Source organism: Cuculus canorus, chromosome 18 (genome assembly GCF_017976375.1).
Source record: "Cuculus canorus isolate bCucCan1 chromosome 18, bCucCan1.pri, whole genome shotgun sequence".
NCBI lineage: Eukaryota > Metazoa > Chordata > Aves > Cuculiformes > Cuculidae > Cuculus > Cuculus canorus.
This window is the reverse complement of record NC_071418.1, coordinates 2924602-2944801: the sequence shown is the minus strand read 5'-3', so window position 1 is coordinate 2944801 and position 20200 is coordinate 2924602. Positions and strand designations below refer to the sequence as shown.

At 43.8% G+C, this 20200-nt stretch overlaps 2 protein-coding genes across 4 annotated transcripts; one reads left to right on the top strand and one right to left on the bottom strand.

Annotated features, from left to right (window-relative positions):
- Positions 1 to 273: 273 nt before the first annotated feature.
- SCPEP1 (serine carboxypeptidase 1) lies at positions 274 to 12982 on the bottom strand. Its single transcript, XM_054083558.1, has 13 exons — positions 12825 to 12982; positions 11274 to 11419; positions 10261 to 10350; positions 9213 to 9368; positions 8653 to 8727; positions 8354 to 8426; positions 7341 to 7378; positions 7036 to 7164; positions 5470 to 5554; positions 4531 to 4641; positions 3737 to 3874; positions 2066 to 2229; positions 274 to 1945 (listed from the first exon to the last, which is right to left on the bottom strand). Exons 1-13 carry the CDS (start codon positions 12886 to 12888, stop codon positions 1880 to 1882), a joined length of 1335 nt encoding a protein of 444 aa, XP_053939533.1. The 5' UTR covers positions 12889 to 12982; the 3' UTR covers positions 274 to 1879.
- A 223-nt stretch (positions 12983 to 13205) lies between these two features.
- On the top strand, positions 13206 to 19326 carry COIL (coilin). 3 transcript variants are annotated; one of them, XM_054082956.1, is made up of 8 exons: positions 13208 to 13510; positions 14361 to 15525; positions 15860 to 15946; positions 16349 to 16396; positions 16967 to 17042; positions 17530 to 17618; positions 18125 to 18227; positions 18664 to 19326. In XM_054082956.1, exons 1-7 carry the CDS (start codon positions 13260 to 13262, stop codon positions 18212 to 18214), a joined length of 1806 nt encoding a protein of 601 aa, XP_053938931.1. In that variant the 5' UTR covers positions 13208 to 13259; the 3' UTR covers positions 18215 to 18227; positions 18664 to 19326. The 3 variants fall into 3 exon arrangements, with proteins under 3 accessions (XP_053938929.1, XP_053938931.1, XP_053938930.1); XM_054082955.1 differs by having other exon boundaries at positions 18125 to 19326; XM_054082954.1 differs by having other exon boundaries at positions 13206 to 13510; positions 17530 to 19326.
- The last annotated feature ends 874 nt before the right edge of the window (positions 19327 to 20200 follow it).

Below are 20200 nucleotides of genomic sequence, written 5' to 3'. Positions count from 1 at the left end.
CAACAGTAAATGCAGCTTTCTGGAGACACCATCTTCTCAACTCTTTCCCTCTATCAAACCCTATATTATTGTACATAACAGGATTCAGGACTACAAGACAACTGAAACTGCCCAGGCTCAGATATACTTATTTGCTTGGCGAGTTGCTTAAAAACATTCCAAGAATGCAGATTAACACACCTCTAGGACCCTCCTGTTCTCCATCTGATGTTCAGCCTGAAAGAGACTAGAAACAACTGCTGGTTTGATCTGCCCATATCTGGGCAGATTCTGGGTTACCCTTTACACTCTGAAGGAATGCATTTTGTGGGAAGGATGGGAGGGGCTGTGACCCCCAGCACATGTTCTCCTCATCGGGCCTTCCAGTCATGCGGGACAGCACAGACCTGTACCCTTTCCTCTGCTCCCTTCGGCGAGGGCTTTACACTGAAAAGCCAAACCAGAAAAGATGTGATTTTCAAGCAGTGAAATCAACTGGTGCCAAAGAGATATGAATTAGACCTATTATATATTTATTGACAAATGAGTTCTTTTAAAAAAATCCGGTTTTGCATTGCTGGAGCTCTCAAGGATACGGTTCAAGCAGAGACTATGAAGAAGGAAAGCAAAGATTAGGTGCCAATATTCCAGCTGCTGGGTGATTGTGTATGCGTGTACATAGCATTATGCCTCAGTTCTTTGTAAGCCAACGCTATCAGACATTTCATGACAGTTGCAGTTGCTGGAGTAATTGAGGGGTTGCTATTGATTTAGGATTCTGACAGCTGGAACAAGCTGCTGTGCCTCCTAACAGACGCCAATAAACAATGGTCACTGTGCTCCATACCAAAAGTCAAAAGATGCCTGACTAAGTCTCTCTGTGTACCATATTAAAATAAAAGTTGTTTCAAAATCAAAGGTCTCTGCAAGACTTTAAAAAAGCTCTAGAAAAATATGAATCAAGATATTTATTCCAGGTGCATATCCTTTTAAACACTGCTATTATCTTTCAGAATGATGCTATTATTATTGCTCAAATGCTGTTCTCTCTCCCACTCCCCAGGCTATGCTCAGGAGGCTTTAAGAGGCTTCTGTCCATTATAAATCTCTTCTGTACAAGAAGGTGGTATTAACAGGACTTCAGCATGCAGGAAAAGCAGGAATTCCTGCAGGATGTGCTTTAGGTGTTAAGGCTAAAGGCAAAGTCTTCCTAAGGGTCATTAAAGAGAATGAAAACGAGAAATAAATGGTCAGATGAACAAGGTCAAATCCTCCTCTTGGGGGCGCGTTTTTCTCTTTCCATAACACAGAAGCCTGAAGAATCTTCAATCCTAACTGAGGCACCTCAGGAATAAGAGATAGACTACACTTCCTTTAGGGCAGGTCTTCTATGCTGGCTCTGTGTCTTCAGCTTGTAATCCAGCCAGGTGACTCAGGCAGAGGTCTGAGGACACAGGAAGAAACATCCCACAGCCTCATGGAATAGGTTAGCTCTCTGACAGGAACAAGCAGCAAACCCATCAGGACTCGAATCAGTTTAAGTCTTGGTTTGTTAACAGACAAGAGAGCACACGGGGAAGGGCAGCTTTTTACAAAAGCACAAAACCCTTCCAAGTCAAAGGCAATGGCTCAGAGCTGGTTGTTCATCACAGTGGACTTCCCCCTGGAGGAGCCATTATGAACAGTATTAAGGCAGCAAATCACAGCTTACAAATTAAAAAATAACTCATTGAAGGAAAAAAATGCCTTTCCGTAACTGCTTGCACACATTATCAGCAAAATCAGAGAGGCTGTGTGTCCAAATAGCCACCGTTCCTCCTGCGGCTTATTATTCTGGACTCACTCTCTGCAACGGCACCGACATTCGTCAAGGAAGCCATACCAGCCGGCCTCCCCTTCCCTAGTGCTGCTGTTGGGTCACCATCCTGACCATTTTCAGTGCCATCTCTCCTTGATCAGACGGTACCTAGCACAGAGATGAGAGCACATGGTAAGGAGCTGCTATAAAGAAGCAGACAGCAAGCATAAATGCACCTTCCATTTTCTTGCTTATCATCGTGCATCCCTCCTCTAATGTATTATTTACCATGTGCCCAGCCTTAAGAATCCAGAAGAAAGCAAAGTTCTCATAGGCCTTGTGGAAAGCAGCTGTTTCAGTGCAGTCCGGAGATACATAGAGTGCATTCCACCTTTTCTGGTTGAACTGGGCCAAATTAGGCCATTTCAGTTTCCGGATCCATGCCTCCTGGCCTGTTAGAGATAAGAGATATGCTTGGTTACAGATACTGACATAGCAGCTTGGGAGTCCCAGTTCAGCTGGATGCCCACTGTACAAGATACCAATACAGCAGAGTTAGCGGAAAGTCTCTGTGTGCTCAGATTCTAAAACAGTTTTGCCATGCCCGGGAAAATGACCAAGGCTGTATTCAGGACAAACTGAAATGAACCAATGGAGGGAGAACGGAAAAAGCAAACAGTGAAGATGCATATGAAATGCACTTATGATTCCACAACTTGACGTGCCTCTTAGAGGCTCTGCAGTCCTAGAAATCCAGACATATTTTGTTTTACTGCTCAGACACCTTGAATGTCCTGCCATGGAGGAGTACCAGCCACATCAAGTCTCCCTTTTGGAAATCAGGAGAGACATGGCTTCCATTTGTTACAGTCATTCAAGAAAAGCCTGGAAAGGCTTTCTGTTCCCAGATGCCTGCTAGGGAAGGTGGAGGGCAAGACAGCAATAAGAACATTTCCAAGACACCAGGGGAGACAGAGCTTTAGCCTAACTCTGAACTACTGGAAGAATTTACATACTGACTGCAGCTCAATTTTAGCTCAAAATGCGATAAACTGGAGCATCACTAAGCACTAATCTGTTCTGACAGCCTAAATACTCTATTTTCTGATGTATTGATTGCTACGTTTTTTCACGAAGGGCATCTGCATATCTAAGTGGGCAGAGACAGACAAAGGATAAAGCCTTTCACCACACAGGAAGATGTCAGCACAGTTTGTGACTGCAGATTATTTAAATCAATAAAAAACGGTGGATGGAAGAGAGCACAGCAGCCTCGCAGCATGGGGCATTTCAGCAACTTAGCCTGGCTTCCAAACTGTCACCTGGATCAAGCCTGCATCTTGGAGGCAGCAAGGGACAAACAAAGCCCTTGAATGGCCAAGATGGGCAGGTACCTACACATATGAGAGCAGGAGGTGTGATCGCTCTCAACTGTTCCTTCCCTGATTAATGACCAACACCCTTGTTCTATCTCACAGGGCACCGTACCTTCCTCTGCAGCCACTCTGTGAAGGCCACCTGTGGTGTGCACAAATCTCCAGTAAAATATGGCCTTTGCCCCAGAGAACACGATCTTCAAGGCACAGCAGGAGAAGAGAGGATGATCTCCATGATTCTGCATTTATGAATGAGTGTACATATATACACGTGTCTATCCAGAAGAATTAAATGAATCATTAGCTCCATACTTACTTATGGGCTTCCCTGAAGCAAGCAATTATTGATGTTGCAGATCCATTTCCCAACAGTATAATGGAGGTAAGGGAATTGCCTCTCTCAGAGGGATGTAAACAAAACATACTAAGAGCTGCTCATTTATGACTGTAATATTGAAGCGCTGCCAGTTAGACAGGAGATTTGCACAGAAAACTGGCGAGATCCTGGTACCAATATTACCGGCAACTTCACATTCTACTCATCACACGTTCTGTTCCCAGCCTCAATCAACAAGTCCCTTACCCATGGTGTCAACAATGAGATCCAGCTGCCCGTTATAAACTGTAACGTTGACATTGGCTGCCAAAAGCTGATCAACAATATCAATGACAGGTCTCATGAAGTCCTCAGACATGTTCTCAAAGACATCTCTGGACTGACCTGGTTGGAACCAGAAAAGACAAATTTTAACTGATGAACAACATCATCCCTAAGCTGGGACAGAAGCAACTGGCTAAAGGTCTTGAAATTCAGTTTGTGGCTGTATAAAAAAAGTAGTTCTAACCCAAAGCATCAGCCAGTGATTTATCAGTCTGAGTAACGAAAGAGAAGCATAAAGCAGCCATGCTCCCGCTGGAGGTCACACACAGCATTGTCACTTCTGGCTCCTAACACATACCGGCTGCTGGTGTTAGTCTTTGAAGGCTTCCTTTCTGTTTGACGCCCTCCCCTCCACACCATTCAACATTACACGACACCAGATTTTTGGCAGAGAAAAACTGCCAAACTGTCAGGAATTTCAGCAAGACTGCAGAATACAGAAACCAGCTGCTGAGACAAGGAGGGTCTTCTCCCTCCCCTATATTTTTAGCTGCTTGGCTAAAAGATAAATACAAGCAGCAGAATTGGAACCAGAACCATATCTGGTCCCAGGTGTCCCATTACATATTCATTTCTGAGAATAAGTCCTCTTCTTAGGCCCAAGGATAATAATTTTATGTAGCTGCTCACTGCAGTAAACCATCTTCCTGCAGACTGCAATACCGTAAAAGGCAATAATGCACTCATTAGATCCACCCTATCAGGCAGGAAAGTACCTCCCCATGTCACGCAGTCAGGAATAATTTTTAGCTTCTCTCTGATGGGTCCATTCATCAACTCGGTTAGGCTGTCCTTATGTGTTCTTTGGACATGGCGTTGGTAAAGTCCTACAAAAAAAAGAGAACGCACTTTGATTATTGGCACATTTACAACAGTTATCCTGCACAGATAATAATTTTCAGTGTTACAGTCATGGCAAACAGACTCTTTTCTAATGAAAATGCAACACCACAGAGAGACATTTGCTTACTTTTACTAGAAACCACCAAAGTCGACCCTTATTTAGGGCAGGGGATGATATGGGGAGAACCCATCCACCCATTTCTACTTTTGGCTAGCACAGCTATTTTTTCAAGGGAGCACTTCTGCTTTAGCTTCTTGATACACGCATGATTTCCTCTCCTTAACAGACTAGTTATTTTTTAGCTGCAAGGCTTTACTTTTGGGAGTTAATTGTGCTGTTCAACTTTCCTGCTGAAGCCAAGAGAAAGAGGTAAAGGGCTTGAAAGAAATTCTATACATGTGTTTTTCACAATGATGTATAAACACAATGGATAAAAAGAGTCTAATCAGACTATTCATAATGATGAGATATTTTTGTGGCCTGGCTTGAAGACAGAAATGAAAGAACTTAAGAGGAGGTACTTAAAGGTCATAAAACTAGGTCAAAATTATACTAACTACTTCCTTGGGCAGTAATTTGTGCAGGATGTACACGTGGAGGCGTAATCTACAGAAGAGTTGTTCCACATTCGTACTTATCTTTATTTATGCAAAAGGAAACAAGTTCTGCTCAAGAGAATATCAAGATCCTTCGGATCTGAGTGTCCCATTTCGAGGATGTGCTAAATTGAGGCTGTTCCCGCTATCAGAGTTGAAGGTACACAAACGCAAACATAGGGCCTCAGAAGCTCAAGTACTTAAACACAACTTACTGAGACGGAGATTTTCTCGTTCGTTTGATTTAATCTGTGGAACGTCCTTAGTCATGATGTTATAGAAGTTCACATTGTCTGTGTTCTGAAAACACAAGATAATTTCAGTAACACTTGTAACAAAAGCATTTCTCAAATATGAGGAATACACTCTCTTCTGAAAAGAGAGATGAATAAACCCTAAGTAAAGGGGCCCTGAGACCTGCCACTTCAACTACACATCAGGAAGGCTTTACGGGAAAAGTTTTGGTCTACATTTGCTTTGAGAAGTGGCGAAGAGTTTCTCAAGCCTGTATTGTTCACACATGGGTGCCAGAGATGCTATTTACTTCTCTGAAACGGATGTGAAGCTACAGGAAGTCTTACGCCCTGCAAGCAACTGCAGATTCTCATTACTCATTCTAGAGAGCTGCAATGCCAGATGACGCTTTCAGACGGTCTCTGCTAGATCTAGTCTAGCCTGGTGTTGCCTCTTGCTCAACCACCCACCCCACCTACAGCACTTCAAAATCTCGAATGCTTCCTCAAGAACATGGTGACAGGAATCAGCCACCCTTCTTTTGGAACTGCTGAGATCTGGACGAGTGCAAGAATTGTAGAATGGCAGCTATGATGCAGGCAGCAGACTGTCTGCATCCAAAGGACAAATGTGATTAGTGTTGCCATTACAGAAGTTACTCAAGATTCCTGAAGCCCTGCTTTATCCAACTTCTGAATCTTTAAAGTTCTGATGCCTAGGTCTGAAATCAGCTCACAACAACAACCCTAGAAGAACTGAAAAGCCTGCATCCTGACAGCGATATCACACCTGGGAGGAGAAGAGAAGCAGACTTGAAGTGAAAGGCAAAACGGCAACCTCAAGTTCATTCCAAATATTAAGAAGTGAAACCAACTATGTGCAAGGCTCTGTCAGTTATGAAACAAAACAAAACAAGAGCACAAAAGGGAAGCAGGTCTAGATTAGTTTTTTCCATTTAAGGAAGTCAGAGTGAGCCTTACTTGTGCTAAAACAAAAACACAAAAAAGGAAAAGTGAGATTTTGAAGCAACCCTTCAACAGGAAAAACAAGAGCAAAGCTTTTAAACTTGCTAAGTAATAAGATGCAGTAACCTGCAGTAACAGGACATAACTCGAGGTTCCTTTCCAGCCTGTGCACCTATTGCAGTTCTTTAAAGAGAACTTAACTTGAAAGTTGTCTTGCTAGATGCAGTTTTTAATACTGGAAACAAAGCTTTCCAGGAGACATAGCTCTTTAAAGTTGAAACTGGGTTCTAAAGAAATCAATGAGACTAGTAGTATGGTGAAAATTAAGTATCGCTTTAAGTAATGTGCCAGGCTGAAACTTCGACTGCAAGCCCACGTGGGTCATTCCTACCACCACCTCTTCCAGTTACACAGTGGCGCACAGCAAACAAATAGCTCTTATACATCAGCACTGGAATAAAACACACCAGCAAAAGTGACTGGGCAGAGTGTTGGAGGACTCTTGCCAACCCAGTGCTCATAGAAAGGATAACCTGAAATCGCGTGCCTCCCCAGTTATTACCGCATCAAAGAAAATCACACCTCTTCAATGATGTTTTCAGCCTTGCCCCAGAGCTCAGTGGCCAGTCCATATTGATCTTTATTTATTGCATCCATTATTTCTTTGGCAACAGCAGTCACCTCTGCTAGACCTTTATCATCAAGGAAAGACTGGAAGATAAATACAAAAGAGGACCACTTTATTTCACATTAATTTTTCACTAACCACCTCCATGCATTTGAGGTTTTATTCCAGCTAAGAGCTAAACTTAAGAATCAACATCCATTTATACTGGATGGCAGAAAAAGTAATCAGGTGAGGACCAAGTGTTTAAGAAGGTACTTACAGTGCTGTAAAGGTAGGGCCCCCAAGACAGCACAGAGTCTAAAGAAACAGAACAGATTTCAAACATTAGGGGTTTTGACATACAATTTCCTTTACTTTTCCTTTATTGTAGCAATAACAGAAATATATTGAGATGAATCAACTAGCAATAAGGCACTGCCCAAAGGATGTGTGCCACAGAGCGGATTCTTTACAAATCCTGAGAATCAATAAAAGCACTGCAACATCGTTAACCCTCTAAACATTAATGACATTTATTTAAAGCAACAGATTTGTTCTTGCCAAAATGTTCTCAACCCAACACTGCAGCACATTGCTAGAACATGGGGGGACATCTAAGTGAGCAGGCACTCCCTAAACGATCTGTTTGCAAAAGTTACAGGGGGAAAAGTCTAGTTATAAAACAAATTTGGTTTGTAACAAGTTTGTTTACAATGCCTCAAGGATCAGCTGTCCTTAAAACAGATGGGAGTTTGCTTGCTATTGTCACAGCCTGCAGAGAATCTGTGGAGCTGGAGCCTGACCTTGCAGATATCGCTGAAGGACCAAAAGTCCTTCATGTTGCTTTTTGTCCTCCACCAGACACACACCCTATATCTCCCAGGTCTGTGAGCACATCAACTCCCTGGCACAAGGTCTTCTTGTGAAAAGAAAAAGAAAACCTCAGGTGCAACCCCGTGAAACATTGAGCAGCCAAGTTTTAAGTGCAGCACTCTTACCAAACCACCTCAAAGGCTGTAGAGAAGTGTAGTGACATTCCACCGCCACCCCACTTCAAATGCAAGTACACTCCTCACTGGCTTTGCTCTGACTTTTCATAATCTAGATACATTCTAAAGACAGACTCTTCGATCACAGCTTGTAATGTTGAAGCATTTCTTTTTGATTTCCCATACTCATTAGAGATTTAATTCACTTAAGGTGGGTCTGGCATTTTTGACTCTAGGTACCCATGGAATGATAAAACCCCAAAACAACAACCAACTACTCGCAGTGTGATGATTATAAACATACCCAAAGGAGAAATCCATGAGTCTCCAAGAGCAACCCCCATAAAATTGCACTTTATGGTCCCTTTTTGAACAGCCTTGGTGAGTAAGAGGAAAAACAAAAACAAATCACAAAAAATATTTTTTTTTTTAAAAATAAACTTTTAGTTAGATATTCATGACTCTGGAAGCTATTTTCTTTAAGTGAAAAAGTAGGTAGCAGTCTAAATTAGGCAACAGGGACAGTGTATTCCACAGAATAAAAGTACTTCTAGAACACCATGTTTTAGAGTGAAAAGGGAACTACATCCTTCAACAACTTACCTCATGCAGCTCTAAAGCAATGCCAGCAGCCATTTTACCTCCGTAAGATTCAGAAAATATGTAGAATGGGATGTTCTGGAAAGAGAGAAAAGCCACAAGATGAGCTTAGTGGAGAGAGGGCAGAAGGTACCCCCTGCTGCCTCCCACACCGCACAGATGCAGGCACTGGCTCTTCACCTCTCACTGTCAAACACTGGATATTTTTCCGATCCTAAGCTGCAGATAAGATTTCTGTAACATCCTTGTGCAATTACTGGGGTAAGTTTAGACGCAGGCACCTCGGTATTTTGGAACTAGAAAGAGCTATAATCCTACACACTTCTCAGATTGCATGATAGACAATAATCCACCCCACTGCTTATCTAACTAGCACCAAAATCAAGGTACCGCTTCTGAACTGTGGGAATTAAGAGGCAGTGGCTATACCTGCACTGATTCTCACCAAATGCATGCTACCTAGTAGCAAACTGCCCACCTGGAAGGCTGTTCATTAATTACTTTCAAGACCCATTCAAAGGTAAAGAAAAATATAATTCTAACCAAGAATTCAATTCACTTACCTGGAATTCTGTTCTACACGTGAAGAATTCTCCAAGAAAAACCATCATGTCAGAAACTACAGTGGTAAGGTTTTTGGCAAACAAGCTACAATCATCCACATAACTGAATCCGGTGCCCACAGGATTATCCACAAACAAGACACTGGCTGCCTGCAACTGTACAAGCAGAAAGGTTTGTATGAAACCTCAGTTCAGCCCCAACACAAACTTTAGTTTAGATGGCACAAATGTTTAACTGAGCCACTAAATCTCTAGCCCTGAAACAACCTGCAGAAAAATTAGGTTCAAGTCCAAAAGAGAATGTTCGAGGTGAGACCTGTCCGTCAGAGTATAACATAAGAGGGTTGTTCTTTTGGGTTGCTGAGCTTTTGTGAAATAGCTGTAGCGAATGCTGTAGTAGTCTAGTTACAAGTGTACAAATAAAATCAATAGATGAGCACACAGATAGCTAGCTCAGCTCAAAGCAGGAAGGCTCATGAACAAAGAGGTACAACATAAGGTCTTTCAATCTGCAACAAGAAAGGCACCAAAGAAATCCCAGTGATCCAAGGGCAGTTCACTTGTATGATCTAGGCAACTCCAGAGCAGTTTCACTATTTGTAGCTCAGAGCACAAACACATTTCATTGAATAAACTTCTACCCTCACAGCAGCCGTAATTTGTTTTCCCTTGAAGGCTATACTGAATTTGTAATTATGAGCCTTTGGTTATACGTTGCCAGCCATCCAGAAAAACCTCTATGACTGTAAGCAATAAAGCTATGATCTGAAAAAGCATCTTTCTAGAATTTCCCTGCTCTCAGTTTCCCAGACATCTGCAATTCACAAATTCATGGAAGTCCAGACATATTCCATCAGATCAAATTAATAGTCTATTATTCGGTTCTTAACAAGCCAATTTATTAACCACACTATTTTAAGATACAACATTTCAGCTCTATTGAACTTTAAATGAAAACTGTTCAGTGCATTTTCACGTATCAATGATCTGCTTACACAAGTAACAAACACTTGCAATTAGTAACAAGAAGCTGAACTCTCTACTGTACCCAGGTTGTGTTTCTTGGTTTCATTTCTCTATCTAACGGACCAATCTCTTCAAAGTTCCCAAATCCACAGCCTGAAGATCCTGGACCTCCCTGTGGGGAAATACCAGATGACAAATAGGTTAAGAGGCAGCATGGTATAGATATGACAGACAGGATAAAAATAAAAGCAAGCCAGGAAGTAGAATGACAGCGACTTTTAAATAAAAGGGCTTTTACACAACTTAATTTGCAAAGGCTTTCTTCCTCATAGTCTTATGTTCACGCATGCCACTTCTGAAAGCCAGAATTTAAACAGTGAAGCAATCACCCACTTGTAAAAGCATCTAATGAGTTGCAGACTATGTGAATGCAGTTTGGAAACCCTTCCTCTTATTTCTTTAATAACAAATGCAAAAATTAGCTATCTACAGAGCTTTGGTAGAGTCATTAGTTTTATCAGCATCTACAGTGTGTGCATTTCACACTGAAGAAATAACCCAGAAGGAAAAAGACTAAGTCATCCAGTGATTATATCCAACATTAACATCTAAAATGTACTGCTGTGAGTGAAACTGGAGTACACAGCACTGCTTTTTATCAAGCTGTGACTGAAGGGGACCAATCTCTAAACAATCAAAGTCTGTCTTGTTTCCCTTTAGAAGTCTTTCTAAATCTCTGATCGTTTTATCTACTCTCTCTCTGAGCACTGTTTAGACTGCAAGCTCTTCAGGAAAGAAGCTGTGACGCTGTGTACTTGCAGTGTCTGGCACAAAAAGCATGATTATAGCATTCAAGATAAGAACAACTTCTCTTCCTGCAATGTAACTTGATGGAAGGTGAGCAGTTGAGGGCACCCACAACTGCAGAACGATATTTTCATTATGCCTTCCTAACCTGAATACCTCTTTCACAAGGTGAATAATTTAGAATTGGACAATTTTGAATCCTGGTTTTGTAACGCTAACGGATACCTATCAGACTGAACCAGGCACACATGGAAAGTTATCTTTTAAGTGTCGTTTACCAAACCTTACCTGAAGCCACAAGATGAGAGGTAGTTCTGTGAAGTCTTTGGTTGGGTTGTTTGCATAGTAGAGCCACCAGAACATGTGGGCCTTACTTCGAACTTGCACATATCCCCACAGCTCCTTGGGCTCTTGGGATTGTCTCAGAACCACACCTTGGGGGAGAAATAAAATAATCAGCTGGGTAAAAAAAGGCTCAGCTTTGAGCTTTCCACCAGCTTTGCTCAAAATATCACGTCTTGGGTGTGATAATTAGAAATGCTTCTATTAAAAGAATTACTATAAGAAACCTGCCTACGTCTACACCCCCACACATAGATGAGTTATAACCAATGAATGAAGTTAAGTGTGTGATTAAGTGCTTACTTATCAGGGCCTGACCTTACAGTGGCTGCCAAAATAGCAGCCCATTAGCGAGGGCAATTTTTTCTATCACGGAAACATTTAAAGTCTTTTGAAGGCCTGGGCTGAAAGCACAGCCCCAAAAGACAGGATGGATTACTCACACCAGGTCCAGGGGCACAAGGGCTCCTTCAGGGACCCAATACTCTGATCTGAGTTTCTGGGAAGATTAAATCATTTTACAGTCCTCAAGGAGAGTAAACACAGGGTAGACAGATGGGTCACAAACAAACCCAGGAGCACCAGAGCGGGACAGTCTCCTCCCTCACCCAGCTGTCGATGCCGTGCAGGATGCATCCCGGGACACAGCTGCCTTCTTGGCTGCCGGGGTGCTCTACTGAATCATGTTCAACTTGATGTCAACCAGAACCCCAGGATCCCTTTCCAAAGGGCTACTCTCCAGCCTCTCGCTCTCCCTGGGTCTGTACGGATATCCAGAGCCGCCCTTCCTCTCACTCCCTTCAGTCTGTACGGATATCCAGAGCCGCCCTGCCTGTCGCTCCCTGGTCTGTACAGCCATCCAGGTTTGCCGTGTCCCAGGAGCAAAACTCGGCACTTGCCCTGGTTAAACTCCACGCGGTTGACAATTGCCCAGCTCTCCAGTTTCTCCAGATCCCCCCGCAGGGCCTCTCTGCCCCTAAGAGTGTTAACAACCCCCCCCCAGTTTCATGTCATCTGCCAACTCAGCTCTTAGGGGGGGGAGATTTAGATTAGACATTGGGAGAAATTCTCCACTGTGCGGGTGGGGAGGCCCTGGCCCAGGCTGCCCAGAGCAGTGGTGGTGCCCCATCCCTGGAGGGGTTCCAGGCCAGGTTGGATGGGGCTTGGAGCCCCTGAGCCAGCGGGAAGTGTCCCTGCCCATGGCAGGGGTGGGACTGGATGGGCTTTGAGATCCCTTCCAACCCAAATCCTTCCGTGAGCCTATGATTAACCTCTCAATTCCTGCACCCAGATCATACATTCCGGTCCCAACGAGGCTCCCACCGCTCCAGCGCCTTTGCCACCCCCTTCCCCGCGTCTCCCCCTGCTGCCACCCCCCCGCGAAGCTCGGAAACCTCGCACGGCTCAGCCGGAGCCCCTCCCGACTGTCGCTCCGTGCCTGCCGGGGACACTGCGGCAGCACATGGAGGACACCTTCCCTGTCCCCAATCCCTGTACCTGCCGCCAGCACCGCCCACAGCAGCAGCAGCGACAGCCCCGCCACGACGCCCGCTGCTCCCATCGCGCCGCCGCGCCCACGCGTGAGGGGACACCGCCGCGCACCGCCTTCCCGCCACCACTGCGCGGTCACGTGAGCATAACCCGCAGCTGAGGTCACGTGAGGCGGACCCGCCCGCCCACCAGTCACGTGAGGCGAGATCTGCCCGCCCCAGCCCCGCCAGATTAGTCAGGTGAGTGGAAAGCGGACAGCCCCAGCCCCGCCCTCTTGGTCACGTGAACGGAGATCCTCCCGCCCCATCGATCACGTGGTCAAGGACCCGCCCACCTCGGCCACGGAGAGGGCGTGGCCGAGGCTCCGGCGCGCTGTTCGTCCCTTTTTGTCCCACGCACGGCGCCGTACCTACTCTCTCTTCCCCGCCTTCTCCCGCCAAGATGGCGGCGCCCGGCGGCGGCCCCGTGCGGCTGCGGCTGCACTTCGATTACCCGCCTCCCGGCAGCCCGGGCTGCGCGCTGTGCTGGCTGCTGCTGGAGCCCAGCCAGGTGCGCCTCGTCACCGACCTCATCAGCCTCATCCGCCACCGGTTCGGCTTCAGCCGGCGGGCCCGCCTCAGCCTTTACCTGGAGGGAGCGCTGCTGCCGCCCACCGAGAGCGCCCGCCTCGTGCGGGACAACGACTCGCTCCGGTACGGCGGGGGCTGTCCGGCCCCGGGGCGGCGGGACAGGGGCTCCCCGGGCTGCGCCGTGCCCCCCTTCTCCGGAGAATCCCTTCCCGGTGCTGGCGGGCAGCGTTCGCCACAGCCTCAGAGGCCCCGCGGGGCTGGAGAGAGCCCAGGGCCTGGGAGTCCCCTTCGGGGGAGAGCGCTGCCTCCATCCCCGGGTGCTCCCACACCCCGAGCCTGCTTAAAAGCCCAACAGGCAGCCTCACCCAGGCTGCCGGCAGCAAGGGAAAGAGGTTAATTGTTTAAAAGGCAGCCTCCCTCCATGCTGGCAGCCTGGGTAAAAGGGCTTCATTGTTTCAAAAGCCAACAGACAGCCTTGTCTGGCTGCTAGCATCGAGGGAAATGGGTTCATTGTTTAAAAGCTCAACAGAAAGCCTTACCTGAGCTGCCAGCATCGAGGGAGAGGTGTTCGTTGTTTAAAAGCCCGACAAACAACCCTACCTGGGCTGCAAACTTCGAGGGGAAATCCGTTAATTGTTTTAAAAGCCCAATAGACAGCTTTACTGAGGCTGTCAACATGGAAGGAAAGGGCTTCACTGTTTCAAAGCCCCACAGCGTTACTGGGGCTGCCACCATCTATGGAAGGGGATTCATTGTTTCAAAGCTTGACAGGCAGCCTTTCCTGGACTACCAGCATCAAGGGAAAGGGCTTCATGGTTTCAAAGTGCAACAAACAGTGTTACTGGGGCTGCCACCATCAAGGGAAAGAGATTAATTGTTTAAAAGTGCAACAGGCAGTCTTACCCAGGCTGCCAGCATCAAGGGAAAAGGGTTAACTGTCCTGAACAGTTGCTTTTGCTTGGTTTTTTGACAGCGTAAAATTGGAAGAGATAGTCGCAGAGGATTATGAAGAGATAGAGGATGGCTTCTCTCGCGCACCAAAAGAAGACAAAAAAAAGCGTAGACAAAAGCAGGAGGAATTGTCTGAAAATGAAGATGATGGGCATAAAAGGGAAAAGAAGAAGAATAAGCATACTGAGTATTCCTCTTGTAGGGAAGAGAGCTCTGTAGATATTCAGGACTCTCAGAAAAGGTACATAAAAAGAAAAAGAAAGGAAGAAGTTAGTGGGAAAAGTAGGCTCACAGAAGGTAAGGAAGAGAGTCCTGCTGACCAAATGAAAAAGCTTAGAAAGACAGAGAAACAGCTGACAACAAAAAAGAAGGATGAAAAGCAGGCAAAGGCAGCTGCAGCAAAGATGGGTTTAAAACAGGCAAATGAGAACATTTCTCTAAGTTCTGGTAAAAAAATCACAACCCAGTCTGGAAAAACAAAGGTGGGATCTTCACGTTCCTCCAGCACATCGTCTGACAGTGACAACAATGATTTAAATGTAAAGCAAAATAAATCTTCCCATAAACCTGTAGTGGCAACATTTCCCAAGGACAAATCCCAAGCTGCTACAAATTCTGGTGTGAAAACTGTTGCTTCCAATAAAGTGACTGTGAAGTCTAACACTGAAAATTCCGCTAAGACTGCAATTAGTAAAAATGCTAAAAAATCACAGTCCTCTAGTTCAGATTCGGACTCGAGTACAGAGGATGAGAAAGTGGCAACAGCACAAGACAGGACTGTGAAGGAAAAGTCACTGCCAAACAATGCAGCAGCTGTAAAAAACAGTACCACCAAGGCTCCCAAAGCAAAGACCTCCTCTTCAGAGTCTGACAGTTCAGATTCAGAAACACTTGTTATTAAAAAATCCACAGCAAATACTGGACTGATTAATTCCATAGGAAGAAACTGTACTAAACAGTTGCCAACCAGCACTCGAGGACCAACTGCCAGCCCAGGCCGTGGAAGGGGGCGTGGGACAGGAGAGAATAACTTCTGGAGATCATGGGGCCGTGGGTTTCGTGGGATGATGAGGGGCCAAGGCCATGGGAGAGGAGCAAACCCAGGCTTCTTCTATAACTACAGCAGTGAAGGCCAGAAACAGAGGCAGTTAAATGAAACTGCAACAAACTCTTCTGTTCTTGTGCAGGTGAGTGACTTGTGTAGTCATAGGTCACCTTTCTCTTGCAGCTCTAACTGTACAAAAAACATACAGGACAAGGGTAATTTGTAAAAGCAGAAAAAGACTGATGGGATAAAGGTTGATCTTAACCTAGTAGATCTGATATTTACAGTATCTCTGTATAGCAGCCTGAGGAAGTGTTTATGAAACAATATTTAAGTGATTGTATATGTCAAAACAAAGCACCCTGATACGTACCTTGCCCTTCTCAGAACTTCTTACAACCCATACAGCATAAACATTGTTTTCTATTCTTATCAATACAGTAATTAAATCAATTGATTTACTGCTTGTTTCACAGAATCCCGCGGAGGTCCCTAAGAGAGACTATAGCGTGTTACCTCTTCTAGCTGCTCCACCACAAGTAGGAGAAAGAATTGCCTTTAAGGTAAAGAACTCATGAAATACTGAATGTTAGCAGGCTAAAACAGTTTCAGTTGGGTTACTCATAAGCTTTGCAGGACATGCTGCAGATAGCATAGTCCTGATAACCAAATGCTGACACTGAAGAAGTTAATCTTACATTGTTCTGGGACCATTATCCCAGAAGTAGAAGAGTTAAGAAGTGGCCTTCACCCTACTTATTTGTTCTTCTTTAAAAATTCTCTTTTAAGCTTCGGAGCAGTGAGTCCTGGGAGACTACCCGAGACTGTGATCAGCATCAGGATTCTGGAGTGGGAGACTCGGTTCTTGCACTTTCCTTTTGCAGAGGAAACAGTGTCTGAGTATAGGTGGCATCTTCACGAACCAAGAGAAGTTCTAATTTGTTATTTGTATTTTCTTTCAACAGCGCTTGGAACTAACTGAAAATTACAGTCCTGAAGTTTCAGACTATAAGGTACTGGGGTTTTTTTCCTCCCTTAATTCATTCACAAAAGTATTATAGGTGAGGCTTAAGTAATTTTGAGGTTGTGCAGTATTTTTGTTCTTGTCCCCTTGACTCTGCAGGCTATTCCCGGTGCAGCAGTAAATATGAAAACTCTAGAAGCCAAAACAAATTGAAAATTTGAAAGGTGTGGCTGTTATTTAAAAAAAAAAAAACAAAAAAACAACAAGAAGCACATTATTAATGATCATTAATATTTTAGAGATGACAAAAGATGCAGATTTTTTCCTTAGGAGAATGTAGCAGTGTTTGCGTGTACCGCTGGTTGAAGTCAAGGCAAATTCTTGAAACTAGTGCAAGTAAAATTTTGTAGTTACTTCAAATAACTTGGTTTCTGATAAGTACAAATTACAAAGACTGTGCAATAACTTTAGTTTATTGATGTCAGTAACTGCAGATTGCTGAGCTTTAATACTTTACAGATTTTAACTGTGATCAAGCACCACAGTGGTTGTAAATAAGGAATAGTTGAACAATGCTGAGGTATATCTTATCTGATTCTTTTCTTGTTGCTTTACGAAGGAGGGGAAAATAATCAGTTGGAATGCTGATAAAAAGCAGATTGAGCTCGAGATCCTTTCATCACCAGCAGGACAAAGTACGTACTCTGAGGCACAAAATCCTTGAAGTCACACGCATCACTTGGAAAACAGCTAGTCTGAGGCATACTTCATGTTTCAGGAGTATTTCCAATTTCCTTGGGTTCCTTCTCAATGCACATCCCCATCCTCACTCCCTCCCCAAAGGTTGCTGAAATGGAGAAGTACTAACACTTGAATATCTCTGAAAACAAATGTGCAAACTGTGGCTGCCATGTAAGCCAGCGTTAATGAGCCGCCATCATATGAGCATTTCTCTCAAATTTAGGCAGCATATTGTTAATTAACTATTTCATGCATAAAGCATATTAGATAATTACCTTAATTTTGGTTTAACATTCAGTTCTACCTCAGATTTTTGGTTAGAATTGTGAATCCAAACACCCAACACCCCCCCCAAAAACCTGTTTTTTATTAGCTTTCTAAATATGATAAACATCTAACTCTTTTGCTTATAGTTCATGGAGTTTTTTGTTTGTTTTTAAGTTGCTAAAGAGCCAGGAAAATTTGATCTGGTTTACCAGTCTGCAGATGGAGCAGAACTGATTGAGTACGCCGTTCCTCAGGACACAAGGGTACGTGGGTGTCCTCTTCTGAAGCCTGTTACGAGTTTCCCATACCTGACACATGCCCTGCTTTATGACTCTGTCATCTCAGTGAGATTCCCTTTATAATAATGCATCTGATTAAAATTAACAGAAGCAAATAATTGTTCCTTTCTAGCGAGAATGTGCGTGATTACAAGATAAGAACTTCTTGCATGTTATACAATTAACTAGATTGAAAAAACAGACTGTACCTTTTGTTTTGGCTAATAAAACAAACCATATCATGTCTAGACAGAGTTTCAGTTCTTACAAGGTTATTAATTTCATGCACTGCTCTTCTTACCCGCATCTTTCCTCACTCAGGACGTCAGGCAGGTTGAGGGTCATGAAGAAGATCAATGCATCACAGGAAGGATCTGTGATCTTTGCTCAGCAGTGCTGTGGTTCAAGTCGAGACAAAGCACAACGTAGCAGTAATTCCATCTGCCTGTGTAGCTGCTGTGCACTAACTACTGTCTGCATTTTGGTTTCAGATAACTGAAAATTGGGATGCGCTGATAGAGCCCAGACTGATTGTTGAGCCTCTGGTTAACGGATCCAGCACTGAAAATGGAACAAGCTAAGATGTGAATAAATGTAAATAGTTGTACGGACTTGTTTTGTGAAATGCTGCCTTCTAGTTCTGAGGGCAGCAGCTGTACTGGTGGTTGTTTTTAATAAACTGTTTTAAAACTGGAACTATGCCGAAAGAAAAAGAAACATTTTTTTCTTAGTATGTGTTTTTCTGTAATACAGGAATACTTTGTTATAGCAGGTCTGTACTATAGATCCGTTGGATTTCTTATCTTAATAGAAGCTTAGTAACAATTTTTGTATCTTACTGCTGCCGCTGGAATGGTTTGATCAAAAGGATAAGATCTGACCTTGTACTGTAAGTAAATCCATTTAAGTGTCTGGGTATAATTAAGCTGTATAATTGCTATAGGGAGGCAGCTTGCTGTAAGGATAATTAAAAACAACATTTAAAAATGGAATATAAATATTGTCGATGTGCATGTCTCTTCCTCTGCAGCTGGAGAGCATGATACAAACAGGTCACCAGGTGGTGGCAATGAGCTTCACTGATACCTCTGCTGATATCTGCATCCAGGTGGCACTTGGACTCGTAGTACTTGCAGCTGCACACGTCTTACCATGTAAGATAATCCCTGTCTTGGGTTGCCGGCTCTTAAACAGAAGATATGGAGAAAAAAAAACACCCTAGATACAAACACACACCTGAAAAATTACATCATGGTTCAGCTTATCTACTCCGACTAGTGCATGATTACCTTAAAATACTGCACACCTCTGCACTATCCCTATTAAAATGTCTTGTTTCAGAAGGAATTGCTTATATATGAGTAAAACTAATTTATGTATTGTGGTTCTCTTCAGTTGCCATTATTTGGTGTTAGAATTTGGTTTTTAGAGAAGTGGACGGTTTGATTCATATGTGGATATTCTTGCAAACTGGACAAAAAGAAAATTCCAGATACTCCAGCACCGTCATGCTAAGATAGTTTGGATTAATGGGAAGAATTTTTCTAAAGGAAGCAACTGTTAATTTGTATGAAATGGCAAAAGCTAAATGCAGGTATTTCAGAATGTTTCAGAGCAGGATTTGTCTCTTGTTCCATTGCCTACAGTACATTTTGGGTATAAATTAAATGGGTACAGAGTCCTTCTGGCTGTGAGGAACAGATGATGAAAACAAATATACCCCAGAGAGGATGCTTTGAAGATAAAATCTTGAGTCTCGTTTATTCATTGTTATCAAGTTTGAGTGAAACTACTGCTTCAGTGCACAATGTGAATGAAACCCAGTAAAGGCGGGCTGCCCACACCCCTGCCCAGAGCCACACGCAGTGTTCCTCATACCTGGGGCAGGGCTGGGTGCTACGCAGAGAAGAAACACAGAACGGGACAGAAAGTGCTTGTGAATTCCAGAGGGAACTGGTGATACTCGAAACAAATCCTGCTTGCTTTCTGTTCCTCGAGCTCTGAAGTCTCTTGCGAGCCCCTTTGTTGGGGCAGCCAAAGAGTATCACAACACCTGCCTTGCTGTTTGCTCAGCCACATGTAGAGAGAAACAATTCATTCTGCTTTGCTTCTAATGTCCTGCCCAAAATCTGAGTGGCACTTTGAATCTGCAGTAATGGGACAAAGGCCTAGAACTAGTTAAGAACCACATGAAAAAGTCATCAAGTAACTGCAAGGAAGCAAAGAGTAATAACTTCGGTAGCCATTTGAATGGTAAAATCATACAGTAACTTTAAATGTTAAATATTTTTTATTAATTTTAATTAATTATTTTTATTAAGGGTTAATAAAATATTTTTTAGACAGCAGGAGTGGTGGGCTTACTCAAAATAGAATTTCATAAAATTCTTAAGGTTGGAAAAGACCTCTAAGTTCTTCCAGTCCAACCACCAGTCCAACCACCACTCTGCCTGCCAAACCACGTCCTGAAGTGCCACATTTACATGTGTTTTGAACCCCTTCAGGGATCGAGACTCCACGGCTGCCTGGGCAGCCTCTGCCAGTGCTTCACCACTCTTTCAGTAAAG

Coding starts and splice junctions, on each gene's coding strand:
- SCPEP1 (XM_054083558.1), bottom strand. CDS start 12,888: ATGGGAGCAGCGGGCGTCGTGGCGGGGCTGTCGCTGCTGCTGCTGTGG. Junction 7,165..7,340: donor GGCCCTACCTTTACAGCACT/GTAAGTACCTTC, acceptor TTTATCTTCCAG/TCTTTCCTTGATGATAAAGG. Junction 5,555..7,035: donor CTGAAAACATCATTGAAGAG/GTGTGATTTTCT, acceptor TTGTGTTTTCAG/AACACAGACAATGTGAACTT.
- COIL (XM_054082954.1), top strand. CDS start 13,260: ATGGCGGCGCCCGGCGGCGGCCCCGTGCGGCTGCGGCTGCACTTCGAT. Junction 16,397..16,966: donor CTGAAGTTTCAGACTATAAG/GTACTGGGGTTT, acceptor TGCTTTACGAAG/GAGGGGAAAATAATCAGTTG. Junction 17,043..17,529: donor TTCATCACCAGCAGGACAAA/GTACGTACTCTG, acceptor TTTGTTTTTAAG/TTGCTAAAGAGCCAGGAAAA.